The 14,417-nt window shown below is 51.8% G+C and overlaps 6 protein-coding genes across 6 annotated transcripts, besides 11 other annotated features; all 6 read right to left on the reverse strand.

The window, feature by feature from the left end:
* Nucleotides 1-136: 136 nt before the first annotated feature.
* Nucleotides 137-439, reverse strand: TraAM80_08067 (10 kDa heat shock protein; the record flags this gene model as incomplete). Its single annotated transcript, XM_029384828.1, has 1 exon — nt 137-439. One exon carries the CDS (start codon nt 437-439, stop codon nt 137-139), a length of 303 nt encoding a protein of 100 aa, XP_029235336.1.
* Nucleotides 440-720: 281 nt separating this feature from the next.
* Nucleotides 721-749: a sequence feature (GA-rich).
* Nucleotides 750-915: 166 nt separating this feature from the next.
* TraAM80_08068 (uncharacterized protein) lies at nt 916-4,935 on the reverse strand (the record flags this gene model as incomplete). Its single annotated transcript, XM_029384829.1, has 1 exon — nt 916-4,935. One exon carries the CDS (start codon nt 4,933-4,935, stop codon nt 916-918), a length of 4,020 nt encoding a protein of 1,339 aa, XP_029235337.1.
* A 57-nt stretch (nt 4,936-4,992) lies between these two features.
* Nucleotides 4,993-5,019: a microsatellite.
* Nucleotides 5,020-5,624: 605 nt separating this feature from the next.
* Nucleotides 5,625-5,672: a microsatellite.
* A 338-nt stretch (nt 5,673-6,010) lies between these two features.
* Nucleotides 6,011-6,039: a microsatellite.
* Nucleotides 6,040-6,183: 144 nt separating this feature from the next.
* TraAM80_08069 (protein disulfide isomerase) lies at nt 6,184-7,314 on the reverse strand (the record flags this gene model as incomplete). The annotated part of the gene is made up of 1 exon (XM_029384830.1): nt 6,184-7,314. One exon carries the CDS (start codon nt 7,312-7,314, stop codon nt 6,184-6,186), a length of 1,131 nt encoding a protein of 376 aa, XP_029235338.1.
* A 201-nt stretch (nt 7,315-7,515) lies between these two features.
* Nucleotides 7,516-7,540: a microsatellite.
* A 1,411-nt stretch (nt 7,541-8,951) lies between these two features.
* Nucleotides 8,952-8,989: a microsatellite.
* An 18-nt stretch (nt 8,990-9,007) lies between these two features.
* Nucleotides 9,008-9,712, reverse strand: TraAM80_08070 (C15orf24 protein; the record flags this gene model as incomplete). Its single annotated transcript, XM_029384831.1, has 1 exon — nt 9,008-9,712. One exon carries the CDS (start codon nt 9,710-9,712, stop codon nt 9,008-9,010), a length of 705 nt encoding a protein of 234 aa, XP_029235339.1.
* Nucleotides 9,713-9,938: 226 nt separating this feature from the next.
* Nucleotides 9,939-9,963: a microsatellite.
* A 362-nt stretch (nt 9,964-10,325) lies between these two features.
* Nucleotides 10,326-10,363: a microsatellite.
* Nucleotides 10,364-10,376: 13 nt separating this feature from the next.
* TraAM80_08071 (putative Qc-SNARE protein) lies at nt 10,377-11,090 on the reverse strand (the record flags this gene model as incomplete). Its single annotated transcript, XM_029384832.1, has 1 exon — nt 10,377-11,090. The coding sequence occupies one exon, from the start codon at nt 11,088-11,090 to the stop codon at nt 10,377-10,379; it is 714 nt and encodes a 237-aa protein (XP_029235340.1).
* A 130-nt stretch (nt 11,091-11,220) lies between these two features.
* Nucleotides 11,221-11,244: a microsatellite.
* Nucleotides 11,245-11,266: 22 nt separating this feature from the next.
* Nucleotides 11,267-11,298: a microsatellite.
* A 578-nt stretch (nt 11,299-11,876) lies between these two features.
* On the reverse strand, nt 11,877-14,168 carry TraAM80_08072 (putative oxysterol-binding protein; the record flags this gene model as incomplete). The annotated part of the gene is made up of 1 exon (XM_029384833.1): nt 11,877-14,168. One exon carries the CDS (start codon nt 14,166-14,168, stop codon nt 11,877-11,879), a length of 2,292 nt encoding a protein of 763 aa, XP_029235341.1.
* A 215-nt stretch (nt 14,169-14,383) lies between these two features.
* Nucleotides 14,384-14,416: a microsatellite.
* The last annotated feature ends 1 nt before the right edge of the window (nt 14,417 follows it).

Genomic DNA, 14,417 nt, shown 5'->3' on the forward strand with positions numbered 1-14,417 from the left:
GTCACCACACACGCACACGCATACCCCTCACCCAGCTGCAATTAACCCATTAATTAGGTACCACAAATAATAGTAATAATAAAACTTTCATCGCATAGCTCCTTGGCCTCTGTGGAGAAGTCACGCACAGTGCAGCTTATCCCTGCAGCACACCGAGCAGGGAGTCCTCGTTGTAGAGGAAGAACTCCTCACCCTCCACCTTCACACTGCTGCCACCAAACTCGGGAAGCAGCACCGTGTCGTTCACCTTCACTGTGGGAGTCCAGTCCTTCGTTGCGGCGGCGACGGCAACCACAGTGCCCTCGTTCACCTTGCCGGCCACCTGCTCGGGGATGAGCACGCCAGCCTTCGTTTGCTTCGCCGCCAGTGTGCGTCTCACCAAAACACGCGAGCCAAGCGGCTGCAGCGTCTTCAGGGCAGTGAACGTGGCGCGGAACATTGGCAGAGTGTAGTTTGTCGCGGTTGTTTGGTGGAAAAAAAAAAGAAGTAACTTCTTTGTTTTCGTGTGTTGCGGTGGTCGCTTTGCTTTTAGTGGAACTAACTTTTTTTCTGAAACAGAGCGTCAGTATGTGATGTGGTGCGCCACCCAGAAGATAAAAGCCCAACAACAACCACAACAAAGGAAGAAAAAAAAAAAAAGACGATGCGTGGCAAAAAAAAAAAAAAATGTTTCGTTTTGTTTTATTTTTGCATCCCTCTAATGGACTGAGGGGAGGCAACAGCAGGAGAAGAAAAGAAGAGGAAGACGACGCTGCCTTCAAAGTCCCGTCAGGTGAGTGGGATGGACGAGAGGGCGGCTTCAACATTTCTACATATAAAGACCAAAGGTCATGGTGGAGAAGTGCACACGGAGTCTCCCACGCATCACAATAAACCAAAAAAGAAAAAAAACTACACGTAAATGATGAGGGGAGACTACACCACTTCCGTGCTGTTTCCTGGCGACGGCGACGGCGACGGCGTCCTCGCATTCTGCTGTACATGTGCATGGATGTCTGGCAAATAGTAAATCTGCGGCAGGTAGTCTTTGTTCTCATGCATAAACTTTAAAAGCTCATACTGCACTTGCCGCGCGAACGCGCTGCTCTCTGCAGTTAACTCCTTGAGGAGCTCGTTCCGCTTTTCCGTTGTGAGCTGCGACTGCCTACTAACAAACACAAGCGCGCGAGACTTTACCTCCATCAACGCCTTATGTGTCCGCATCTTTTCCCGCAGTCCCATATAGAAAACGGTGAATCGATCATAAAAGAGGATCTGAAGCTTAGGGGAACGGAGGTACTCCATTAGATTCAGACCACCAGCGTTGCTATCACCATCCGCACTATGGCCCTCGTCATTGCTATTCGACCGCCCTCTTGCCGCATCGCTGCTTACGACACGGGCCTCCTCGTAGCGGTAAAGGAGGTTCAGCAGGGACTGCGGCATCCCAACCAAGCACATGTAGTGGTACAGCTCCGGGCTACCGTTTCCAAAGTACACCACCGCCTCAATGAAGTGGGTCTGCTCGTCCACGTAAATCACGAATAGACTTTGTTCAGGCATCTGTGTTGCCTCTGCATTGTCGGTTGGGCCAAGCATTGGATTTAACTCCACAATGCCCGTCACAATAGGTGTGCTTTCCTTAATGTTGGAGTAGCAGAGACGCAGGCACCGCGCCGGATTAAAATCTACTGATCTACAGTAGAAAAAGAGGTAACTGCCAGGAAGACGAATGCGACTCGTCACCGGCGAAGCATACGACGGTAATTTTTTCTGGAGTGACGTGATACTCTTCCTGTCGTCATCCATGGACACGGGCACGGTGCCCATCAAGAAATCCGTCCGACGGCTCCCGTTCTCGCGCAGAACTCTGGTGTATAGTTGGTTGTGCGCCGCGACCAACTCCTCTTCCTTATCCTCTACATCAGTGTGGCTCTGATCAGCAAACTCCTCAAGGCCAAAGACCCCGAGAAGAACCTCCGCCAAGCTTGTCCCCACATCACGGGTGTTAAAATCATCGAAGCCTGGAGTTGTTCCGTAGCGACGTGTAAACATCGCCACGGGACCAGCTGCGTACACGCATTTGTCTATGGTACGGTAGTTCGCCTCAACAATGACACGTCCGTCGAAAACAATAGAACGTCTATTCAAAGTGGAGAGTACATGACTGTTAATATCCTTGTCTTCACAGCAGACAATGAGGCTGCAGTCCAGTTCCACGGAGTTTGAAATGCCTGCTGTAAAACCCTCATTGTCACCTTCCTCAGAGACCGAGACTGGCGACACCACAACGGTTATTAGAGCTCCACCATCATCGTCGTACTCCAATCGAGTCACACCGTAGCCACGCAACGTGTTTATGCCTAATGAATTGTACATCTTCACAATGCAGTCAAAGGCGTCCTTGTCCAGAAAAGGGTTGGAGGTCTCTGGACTCACCAAAATAATTTGTTGTGGGGAGAAGCCAAGTTTGGCAATAGACGTCACCACCGCAAAAGCGTCTAGACCAGAGCCGTACACAACAATATTGCTAATATTATTTGGATTTTGATCCAAGTCATGCAAATGTTGACGAAGTTTTTCCATAGATGACTCGCCATCAAGAGCCAAAGTGCCTTCTGGTACAAAACCACGCTGCGAATGCAAAGTCGGGGGTTGCACAGATTGATGCAAATGGCATATGGACTGCGGCACAACGTATTGACGCCCTGTGGTAAGAATAACATAATCGTACGGCTCATAGGAGCCGTCGTCAATAGTGACGTACTTCTGAGTTGTGTCGACGTCCACAACGGAGCCGTAAACAACGCGAATGGGGTTTCCAACCACAAGACTCATGTGCTCCCGCTCGAGCAGCTCCATGTGGTCAGCGGACCACATGTATGACTGCTGGTTGGGGTGTGCAGGCAAGCCATCGACGGAGACAAGAACAAGATTAGTAAAGTGCACATATGGAACCGAGAGAAACCGATGGATACATGTCAACCCCGTAGAACCGGCTCCCACCACGACAATACGAGTGTGTATGAGTTTCTTGCGATCCCCAAGTATACGTCGGGTGCCGACAAACAGACACGCAAGCGCCATGACATCTTCTCCCTCAATCATGCCCAACGACTCTGACTTCAACTCTCCAAAAGCCATGTGTTTCTTCTCCTGCACGCGACGTGGCGGTGCGCGCAGTAACTGCCGTAGCAGCGGTGCAAACGGCGGAGCTTGGCCATCTTCCAACACGAGTGCCATTTCGACGTGCATGTGACGCAGCATCTCCCGCACAAAAAATGGAATGTGACGGCGGTACACGGGTTTCGTGAAAAAACTACGCACCAAAATTCCTTGCATCTCTTGTCTAAAAAACTTTCTTCGCCCTTCCTCAGCGGAGAGGTGAATCTCCGTTGCGGTGTAGTCCCTCGGGCCATCAGTATAGTAGTTAACAAAGGCATCCACATCGTAATTGGCGCGCAACGCATACATCTCGTGCAACGCAATTGGCCGCGCTGAGGCCACACCCACAACAGCTGGCTCCCCCGTTCCACCCAGCGGAGACTCAAGTATGAAGGAGACCGAAATTCGCGATCGACGGTCCTGCAACGACGAATCCCCTGAATGTGAGATGCCGATGTCCTCCAACAAAGCCGCGACGTGCTGCTGTGAAAATTCACTGAATGACTCTTCAAGAAATGACGAGATTCTCCCAACATCCTCGCTCCTACTCACCGGTAGTACTGCAACAGGGTCTACGGCGTAGCGGCAGGTGATCCAAAGCCCCTCTGGCGTTGGAATTGTCTCTCCCTTCGCGCTCCGTGGGTGATACCGTCGCAGTGGGATATACTCAAATTGCCGCAAAAACGGAGGTTCCTCCTGCTCGTGGGGGAGGATGATCATGACGTATTCCACGTACGGAAACTCTTGAAAAACGAACGGCAGAAAGTGATCGGCACACAGGGAGTAGTTCGGATCAAGTTGAAAAAAGTTAATTTTCACCACATTTGGGGTGTCAAAGGTGTTGCTTTTAAAGTCACCCCACCTGCCGCTAAGAGGGCGAAGTTTGCCAAATACCTCCGTCATGTATTGCCGTGAAACCATCTGTTGCGTCTCAATGGATGCCTCTAGGCACATAAGGCCAACCATACGATGAGTGACGGCGTCTTCCGCAGTGATAACCTTGTGAAACGTGTCCTGGTCCTTGAGCACCTCATCCAGGTAAAACTCCTCTGGTAGTGCCGTGATGAGACCGTAGCCACTCAGCAGGTGCGGAACAAAGTCATCGTAGTCCTCCATGATTCCCAAGCGAAACTGCAGCCGCGGCACCAGGTTGGAAGCCATAATGTGAAGAAACGAGCCCTCAAAACGGCATCCCACAAGGGGCACAATTTTTGTGCCAAATCCTTCAATCGGCGGATACACGCACCCCGACGGAAAAGCAACAAGCACATGCATCGTTTGTGGCAGATTAGTTAGCACAGTGGATAGTAGTTCCACAATAACGTCTTCCTCCTTGTAGGCAAACAGTAACAGTTCCCTCTCAAGTTTAAAGGCCTTGGCGTCGTCCGGGGCAATTCCATTCACGCGGAATGCACTGGAAGGAGGCGCGAGCAAAGCCTTTAACCACAGCGTGTTGTACGGCGCAATGTGCGCCCCAGCCTCATCCCCGTCTTGGTTCTCACCACGCTCCAGTGTGTGTTCCCACGCGTCTCCAGGAATCGAAGTGATGTGCGGTATGTCGTCCAGACAAACAAATCCTGCCACTTTTCCCGTGATTGTGGAGGTTGCTGTAATGCAAATAACGGAACCCTCAATGAGTGTCAGAAAATCTGACTCGGTTCTCCACGGAAATAACGCCGCGGAGGGAGCACACGAGGTAACTGTGGCAAGCTGTGCTAGTCGTGAGAGGTCGGCCGCGTCAGTGGCGCGACTGCGCCGGGACACCAGGCAAGGATCCCGCTTTATGCTCATTGCACACAAATGTGAATCGAGTCGGACAGCCGCGACTTCTTCACTCCCTTGGCAGCCTTTTTTTTTTTGTTGTTGTTGTGGTTGCGTTAGTTATTCTAAACCCCTCACTCTCTTTCTCTCTCTGGAATGCACGACAAGTTTTACACCTCAGTGTACTACCTGCAGGAGGCGCAGGCACGTGTGGGTGCAAAGAGAAAAATTAGAGAAAAACTGAAGGAGTGGGCAAGTTGCCGGCGATACAATTCACCCAAAACACTGGGGAAAAAAAAAACTTCATTTGGGGCTCCCCTCCCTTTGTCCTTTCTTTCCGTTCCCCCCATTTTTCTTCTCTCGCACCCGCGCTCTTTCGCCCACTCCTGCTACACTTCTCACCCACACACAACTTCAAGTGGGGGAAATTTCCCTCGGCGCCTCCGCCAAACACGCAAAAAGGGGGCAAATAACACACGCCCACAGCAGGAGCGGAAAGACGTCAGCAAACAGCAGAAGGAAGGAGGCGCAGAAAAAGGCACTCGGAACGCAGTGGCAAGCCAATCGGATATCAACGAAGGGCAAAAAAAAAAATGAAAACTCGCGCACAATTATAATTAGAGAATTTCATTTCCGCCCCGCCTCTTCTCAGTTCCCCATCATGTTTCCCTTCCCTTCCATTTCGACGCCTTTCTGTCTTTCCATTGCTATTGCTGCTGTTTTTTTTTGTTGTTGTTTTCTTTCATTCCCCTTCTGTTTTTTTTTTTCGTTGCCATTGTCTTACTTTCCTCTGCTCCCTTCGTTCGTGCTTTCTACCCTTGCCGCATGCTCACGCATATTAAATGCGCACACAGACAGAGAGGAAAGAGAGCAATGAAGAGGGAAAGACAGCCGCAAAGTTGGAGCGCCCATGTGTGCGTCGCGTTTGGTGAGGACCGCAATGCGTTGATAGGTTTCCGTGCGAAAAATCCTCGCGTTCCTTACCCGCCCCTCTATTCACTCAACCCGCTCCCTCGCAAGGCTCTCCGCTACGCGTACATCCACACGTACGCGCGCGGGGGCTTCACCACACAGTAAATGTACTGATCCTCGTTTTCTGCGCATACCCCTTCCCCCCCCACCCCACCCCCCCCCACGCACACACACTTTAAAGCTGAGATTTCCATGACAACGGCACATTTTTTCTTCTTTTTCCCCGTTTTTTTTTTTATTCAAACCGTTTCCTTCATGTCTCTTTTGATCCGTGTAACGATGTTTGGGAGCCGCACAGGCCTCGGCCTACGCATCCGTAAGGGAGGCCAGAATGTTGGCGCGGATTGTGAGCATGTCGCGCGCTGCACCCTTCACATCATGCTGCTTCATACGCGCAAGGCGGGCCAGTTCCTTCTCCACGTACTCGGCGCCCCCCTGCAGAATCCTCTCCGCGATACGAGGGTACTGCACACGTTCCACACCAGAGAGGTCGGCCGCCGCCTTCTTCACCTTTTCAAGATACTGCTGCTTTTCATCAGCGCTCTTTTTTTCTGACAGCATTTCCCGCAGCAGTTGTGAGAGCTCTGCGTGTACGCCGACTTCCTTGGCAAGCTCACCAGAGGAAAGCCGTTTCTTCCCGGTGTGCTCATTGACGTACGTGACCAAATCTTCAAGACTTCTGCCGTCTTCGTGGTATAGTGGGTTACTTTTATCCCCTTTCGGAAAGAAGATGAGGGTTGGAAACCCTGTGATCTTGTAGCGGTTTCGCACCGCAGCATTCGCCTCATCGTCGGCATTCAATTTTCCAATAACGACGTCCGCTTCATCCTTGTACACCATAGCGAGGCGTTCAAAGACGGGGTGGAGTTTCTTACAGTGCCCGCACCACGGCGCGTAGAACATCACCAGGGCATCCTTTGTCGTGTCCATGGCAACTGCATCAAAGTTTGCCTTTACGAGCTCCGTCGCGTACGCGCGCTCGCGGGGGATAACAAGATTAAGGCCCTGAACACGGTTGTTGAGGAACGACACAAACGCCGAGGCCTCACGCTGGTCATTGTAGCTCTCCTGCACCTGCGATCCCGCAGGGAAAAATAGAATCGTTGGGTACCCGCTGACATCGAAGCGGGCGGCAATGTCCCGATGCTGCGTGGCGTCAACTTTGCCCACCAACACCTTGTCCTTCGCCGCCTTCACCGCCTGGCCGAGTTTTCCCATTTCCGGCACCATGTTCTTGCAGTGCCCGCACCACGGCGCGTAGAACTCCACAAGGGCTGGGAGGTCCTTCCCAACCTTTTCGTCGAAGTTTGTGGCGGTGAGATCCACGACACCCTCCAGCGAGGCCGCGGGGTCGTCGGCGCGCGCGACAGACGCCAACGCGGCGAGAGCGAACAGCACCGCCAAAAGAAACGTCACACGTGATGGTAAACGGCGCATGCTGAAAAAAATCACAAAGCAAGCAAGCAAAAAAAAAAAAGTAAGTGACTTGTTATTCACTCGTTTATATGTTAGATGCGTATATGCCTCTCGCAGCGGCCAGCCTTTTCTTCTTCTTATCCGACTGTGTACGTCTCCTGCCTGCTAAGCCTGATAAAATAAACCGAGTTTCTTCCTCCTGTGCGTTGTTTCCTTCCGGTTTATATATATATATATATATATATATCTTCCCTTTGGTTCTATTCACCTTAGGTGTTTAAAGGGGTGAGTGGTGTCAAGGGCAAAGACGAGGTAAGCGCAGGCCTCCAAGCCGCAACAACACATCACATCATTCCGCCCAGCAGATGTGAAAACTCCACGATGCATGCATCACCGTGCATGCACACAGAGAAAAAGCAAAAGGAGAAGAACATTATATGCATGCATCACAGCCCGAGCGTCTCTCACCATTAGGAGAAAATGAAGAAGCGCATGTAGACCGTTGCACAGCAAAAATGGGTCCTGACCCGCCAATCGCATATCTTTACAGATGCGCACCAGGCGCGCTGAACGCCAAACAGGGGACAACATTGATAAGACGTGAGCGCGCGCCAGGCCAAAGCAACTGTGTCGACACGATGTTTTTTTTTTTAGCATTGCAAACGGACGCAGAGACGGGTCCAAAAAACAAACGAAAAAAGCCCGCTCATCCAAGTGCTACGCCATGACGCTAATTGGTAGCTGTCCTTAGGTGGTCCATAATCGCCTCGGCGATTCGCCCCGCTTTGGACAAGACCCCCATCTTCTGAAACGGTTGCAGTAGATAAAAAAAAAAAAAGGAACGGATGGACAGTGATCCCAAAGGCCGACACAAATTCTCTGATATGCCTGTTATCCACTTTGCCCCAAATGACTTTTACTCTCAGCACCTCATCCTGTTGCACCACTGCGACAAGCCTGTAAAACACTGCCTCAAATTTCTCGCAATGTGTGAGCCACGTGGCGTAGAAATCCACCAAGACGTATTTTGATTGGTCAATTACTTGGCCGTAGTTTCCGGGCTTCAGTTCCACCTCCCCCTCCACTATAGCACTCGACCCACCTGCAGGAGCGGTATTTACCTCTTTCCCAAAGGCATAAACTACGCCCAGGACTACAAAGGAAAACAGCACCAGCAAAGCCGTCGCAGCCGCGCCCCATACAAGGGGCTGAAGACAAACCGCCCTGCAAAGACTTCAGTTCCACTCTTTTTCTTTTGGTGGTTATCCTTCCTGGAACGCCAGTTCCTGTGTTGTGCTGTAGAAGACTACTCCTGCAGCAAGGGAAACGAAGAGAGTGCCAGCACCACCCCCTTAAGCCCCACAGCAAGTCGCAGGGCATATTTTTTTTATGTTGTTTTCCTTGCATCTACACATACGTATATGTGTGTCAAATAGGAAGCAAACAACTGTAAAACACCTCATAAATGCATGAGTGTCATTGCCTGCTTCTCTCTCCCTCTCGTTACTCCGTGCCTCCCCCGACCTTCTCTTTCATTTTTAAAATTTTTCTTCTTTCCACTTGTTTCCTGATTACGTGTAAAATATTGGCGGTTACGATGGCGGGGGGCGCAGACCACGCGACCTGTAGATGAATGAGGTGCGTTGAAGGCACTCTCACATCCCCCTCACCCCACCCCACCCCCCCATCCCACCCCTTCCTTCTCCTCAGACCCTCACCGGGACTTCTTTCCACTAGCGGCTAGTGCTGGAGTCTTCTTGTCCTCCACCTCCTCTCCAGCCCACTGCCTGCGCAGCCGCTGCATCTCACGTGCCGACTCCTTACGATCCTCCTCTGGCATCAGCTGCATCACACCTATCATCACCATGGAGAAAACCATCAGGAGGAGCATTGGATTCGTTAAAAAGTTCCAAAGACTATACTGCTCCCGCGGCACATAGTACTCATGTACACCGACATGTGGAATAATAGCCGGCGAGGAATCGTCAAGCCCTGTTCCCTGCACAGGCACCATCGTGCCGTCATTTGTGTACGTTCGAATAATTAGTCGGGTTACGCCTTGCGCCGTTTTTTGTGTGACGTCTACGCGAACCGTTGGGTAAATGAAGTTGGCGTACTCCGCATGAAGGTGGTAGGAACCGTGAGGAATGTTATGAACGACGAAGGAGCCATCAGTCTGAGTTGGCACGCGAATCAAGTGGGCACCGTTGCTGAGCACCACCTCACCTCCCTGGACGTGCCACAGCGGGTTCCTGGCGTCAGCGTGGTGAAAAAAGTTTGGATGAATCGACAAGCGGCCATAATACGCTGGCGTGGTGGGATGCTGCTCCTGCTGCGCCGCCACCCCACCAATGGCGCACAACAGGAAAAGCAAGACGAAGAGAGAGCTGTACCCCGCCACCACCGCCCCGTTCAACATCCTCCCTGAGCCTCGCCTAGCCAGCATCGCAAACCCTTCAAATGAACTCTAAAAACGTCTTCAACAAGAAGCGACCTGTGTGTGCTTGAGGGTGCCTTTTATTTGTTGTGGTGTCCCCTTTTTATTTTTTATTATGGTTTGTTTGTGTGCGTTCGTTCGTTCTTCTTTTCTATCTCTTCTACTTCCCTCAACAGCACACAGAAGGGAAAAACATATTAATGCGCAGCACACACACACACACACACACACACGAGCGACAAGTGAGAGAAGGAAGGAGATCACAACATGGGGGTTGTCAGCACAGACGAGGAAGTGGCACCCACTCTGGTGGGGAAAAATAAAACAACAACAATGTCACCAAACGTCCACGACATCTACCACACCAACTGTGCTGCCATTCTTGTTAATCCAACTTCGTGTGTGATGAAAAAGAGCAAGGAGTATATATATACGAGTAGACGTGTAGGTATGTGTATGTATCCATGTGCGTGCATCACTGCATAGCGGAACACATAACTTCGCCCTGTTATGCGAGGTGCCCCCTGTGGTATGCGCAAGCCCACGCAGGCGAGGGGGAGGGGGGAACTCATCATATACGCAAGAGCAGAAGACGTTGTTTTTTGTTTTGTGTGTGTGTGTGTTTTTTTTTTGGAAAAATGTCTGTCTACTTCACCACAAACATGATAAGCAGTACAAGAATGGCCACCAGGACGACAATACAGATAAACTTCTTCCTGTCACTCGCAGAGTCTAACAGTTTTCCAACTTTCCTTATTATACCCTGTAGGCGAAGCTGCGCCCTCGTCATGCCACTGTCGATGTCATCAAGCACGTACTCCTGCGTGTTGAGCTCGTCTTTGATGTTTACGGCTGTATCCCTCACACGATGTACACCGCCGGCGAGGCGGTCAATCGTGGCGTCGTCTGCCAGCATGTGCCGCTGCTGCGCCTCGTGTTCCTGCTGCAAAAAGTCATTGTGCTCCCGCGTGCCGGCCTCTGCCAAAGAGAAATCCTCCTGCTGCGCCACCGCCCGTCGTCGTCGAACGGCGACAATTTGTGCCCGTAAATCAAGAGCCTTTTTCATGTCACGTTCCCACGCGCGCGTCTTCTCAGCACGCGCCTGCAGCTCTTCCGTCGTGATAGCAAACAACTCCGGGTGCTCAATCGCTGTGTCAAGTGCCGCGCGCATCTCTTCCACCTCCTCCACGGCAGCTGTGATGGAGTCAAACATCTCGTCCTCCGCAATGACGGTCGGGTGCGCCACCTCGCGGTATCGCTGCATCTGCACGAGCAGCCCATTCATCATCGCCTCCACCTCCTTCTCCATCCGCGGCCAGGGGTCCTCCCCGCGCCGCTGGCTTGTGACGCCACTACTCATCCGGTTACCCTGCGCCAGAATGCAAATCAGAAAGAGAGAGAACCGTAGAATGCAAAAGCATGGAGCTACCGTGCAGCTCCCCTCCAAAAATGAATAATGTCCATAGGCAAGCACCGCCACGAATACCAATAGAGAGAGAGAGAGAGAAAGAGAGTAGTGTCTACCAACGCCCACCAAATAAAAAATAATAATAATAACACTCGTAATAGGCAAGAAAGAAGAAGCGCCCACACACGGAAAAAAAAAAGGGGAGGTTGTCAATGTTTCGCCTGGTGGAGATTATCTCTTCCCTATTACTACCAGTAGGGAGCTGACAACACTAAAGGAGATTAGAGTTGGGACCATCGTGCCGTACACATTTCACGCCACTCTCCAGCCGAAATATATCCAGCGCATCCCACCAACAACCATAATCCAATGAATTCAAATGGTGTTTTATAGTATTCGGACCTTCCCGTAAAAAACTCGCGAGGTAGCAGCCTTTAGGGGCCGCAAAACACACATACACGTAGAAAGCAAGAGCGGAAGAAACACGTACATACTCACATACACACATTGGCAAACTCCTAACAAAACGCGCAGCAACACAAAATATTTCACAAGACGCGCATCAGGGCTCGGCTACGTAACAGCAACAGCAAAGTGAACAGTGAGCAAATGAGGTGGATCACTGCAATGGCGAAACACACAATTCCTGTGAATGTCAAGCACATGCATATGTACACACGCCGTGCCACAGCAAAAAGGAAACAAAAGAATTACCCTGCGGTTCTCGCTTGTATTGTATTACATGAACAACATGTCCCGTGCTGTGAACCGCCAGTTCTCTTGCTTCGCCAACACATCTTCATTTCCATGCGACAGCTCGCCATCCCCAAGAAACTCAAAAAACTTTGGCACATGTGCTAGCCGCTCCACTTCCAATTCACGTCGTTCTGCACGCTGAGCCTCTTCAACAAGACTCTTGGCATTTGCTGCCGCCTCCACGTCTCCCAGACGAATAGCTGTGGTCAGGTCCCTCCACACCGCCCTACTTTGTTTTTGATATGGATGGCCGTTATTGTCGTTACGTAATGGATATGCATAGGGTCTACCGCAAGGCATGCCACGCCGCCGCTGGAACGCCTCCGCATCAAACAGCGGCTCCATCGCATGGCTTTCATCGTCCACGGAGAGTAGTGAGTGGTGACGTTGCCGCTTTGAACCAACGCTAGCAGTATGCTGCGTACCACGGGGGCAAATAACGCCATGCCACAACCCCGTGTACTCCTCTGCGATACCGTTGCCGTCCGCCGTGCTAATCCGCGCCACCACCTCATCATACATTCCACCAAAAAACTCCTTTCGACGGAAATTCACTGTTGCGTGGGCTGGCGAATGGCAATCCTCCAGTCGAACGACACCACCAAGCTCAAGCCGTGGGGTACCGAACACCATGCCAGAGGCGAACGCGTTGGGTAGTGAGAAGCGACAGGACCACCCCGTCCGTGGAAATTGCACAAGCACAGAGGAATGGCTGATGCTGGCCACCGAGTTCAGCGAAATGAGTTTGCTGTGAGGGAGGTATACCCCCTCAGCAACAATTAAATTAGGCAGCTCGGCGTAGAAAACGCTCACTGGAGGTCGATGACAGACCTGCTCCGAAAGGAAATACATGGAGTCGCTACAGCCTAGAGTCCGCTCCAGTGAACACGTTTCCTGCGCCTTTGCATGAACTTCTCGTGAAGGTGGCACTGACAGCAACGACGGTGGCGCCGGGCACTTGCACTGGAAGACCTCCCCAAGAATGGGGTTATATGGTTTCTTCGCCACCCCCTTCGGTCTCCAGTTATAGGCAGAGAAAAACCAGCACAGCATGACGCGCATGCGGTCCACAGGCTGCCGCACCTCCCCCCACGCCAATGGCATTAAGAGGTCCCACGCAACAAACATGTCGGAAAGCGTTTCTAACAGGGAGCGACTCTCAAGAATGTGTACAGGCAGAGAGACGGAGCTTAGCGAACGCCCAATCCGGATGTTTTTTAACACCTGAAAAATAATGGCCCCATCAAGCCGCAGCGAATTCGCCAGCACCGCAAAGGAATTGTTACTGTTGTCATCCAGTGGATCGCAGATCGCACGATCTTCCGCGGAGAGTATCGGTAGCAACTCTTGATTGCCGCCGCTGCCGGGGCTAGGGCCGGTGGCGTCATCTTCATCGCCCTGCCGCAAGTCCTCCTCTTCGCCAACCAGTAATGGCTCGGAATGTAAACTATGTACGCTCAAACACTGCGTTAAGGAACTCTCCTGAGGCGGGCTCGCACCCGCCCGCTCCTCAGCCGATGAACATGCCGTGAAGCAATCCGCCTCAATAGTTGGGGACCCAGCCGCGCTAGCAGGGAGCAAGGTGTTGCTTAAGAGACCTCGAAGTTTTTGTGAGGCCCGCAAGCCAACCTCATGTGGCAACTCCATCAAAGACAGCCGTTTCTTTTTGTATTCATACCGTCGACTAAGAAGGTAATCATCCATAGAAAAACTATTGGGATTTGGATTCACGAGCTCGTAGTTGGCCCTGTCATCTACGGCGGTAGCGACAGCGTCGGCGGCAGAAGCGAAAGAAACGAGTCTAGTCCTGTCGTCCCAAAGGCCAGGGTGCATCGACGCGGCAGCAGCAGCGTTGGCACCATTTCTCACAAACGGCACAGCACCTTGGCTACACCGCAGACTCGCTAAGCCGAGGTAGAGTTGCTCGACTGCCAGTTGCAGGTGAACCAGCTCCGACGCACCAAACATGGGCTGTAACCTAAGATACGCCATGCAGAATGGATCACCCGCCACGACGACTGGGTCCTCCATAAGAAGCCTCGAAAGCCACTTCAGCCGTGGGACAACCAGAGACTGCAGAGTCCACACAACGCAAGCCACCTCCACCGCCATTATCGCACCAACCACGTACAAGTTAGCACGCCTTACTCCCCCGATAGTTTCAGGTACCAACGTCATTGCCAACAGCAGCAAACTCATCATTGTAATCATCAGAGCCGTAACGATCACCCAGAGAGGCAACACAGACATCCGAAGCGAACCGGTTGCTACCATCTTCCCTCCTATCTAGGAAGCCTCCGTATCAACAATGATGGCACACTACCGCCCTCTGTAATATCGCAAGGCGTATAATGTCTGCCCACGCACGCTCCGTCTTGCACCCGCCTTCTTCGTGTTCTTCCGTCGCAAATGTACACCTCCACCCACAGCGACACACCCCGCTTCGACTACGTATCTCTCCCCCTCACACTTCCCAGAGCGCGTGATCAGTGTGTGTGTGTGTGTGTGTGTGTGTGTGTGTGG

Source organism: Trypanosoma rangeli (assembly GCF_003719475.1).
Source record: "Trypanosoma rangeli strain AM80 chromosome Unknown Tra_15.4_contig_00371, whole genome shotgun sequence".
NCBI classification, from domain to species: domain Eukaryota; phylum Euglenozoa; class Kinetoplastea; order Trypanosomatida; family Trypanosomatidae; genus Trypanosoma; species Trypanosoma rangeli.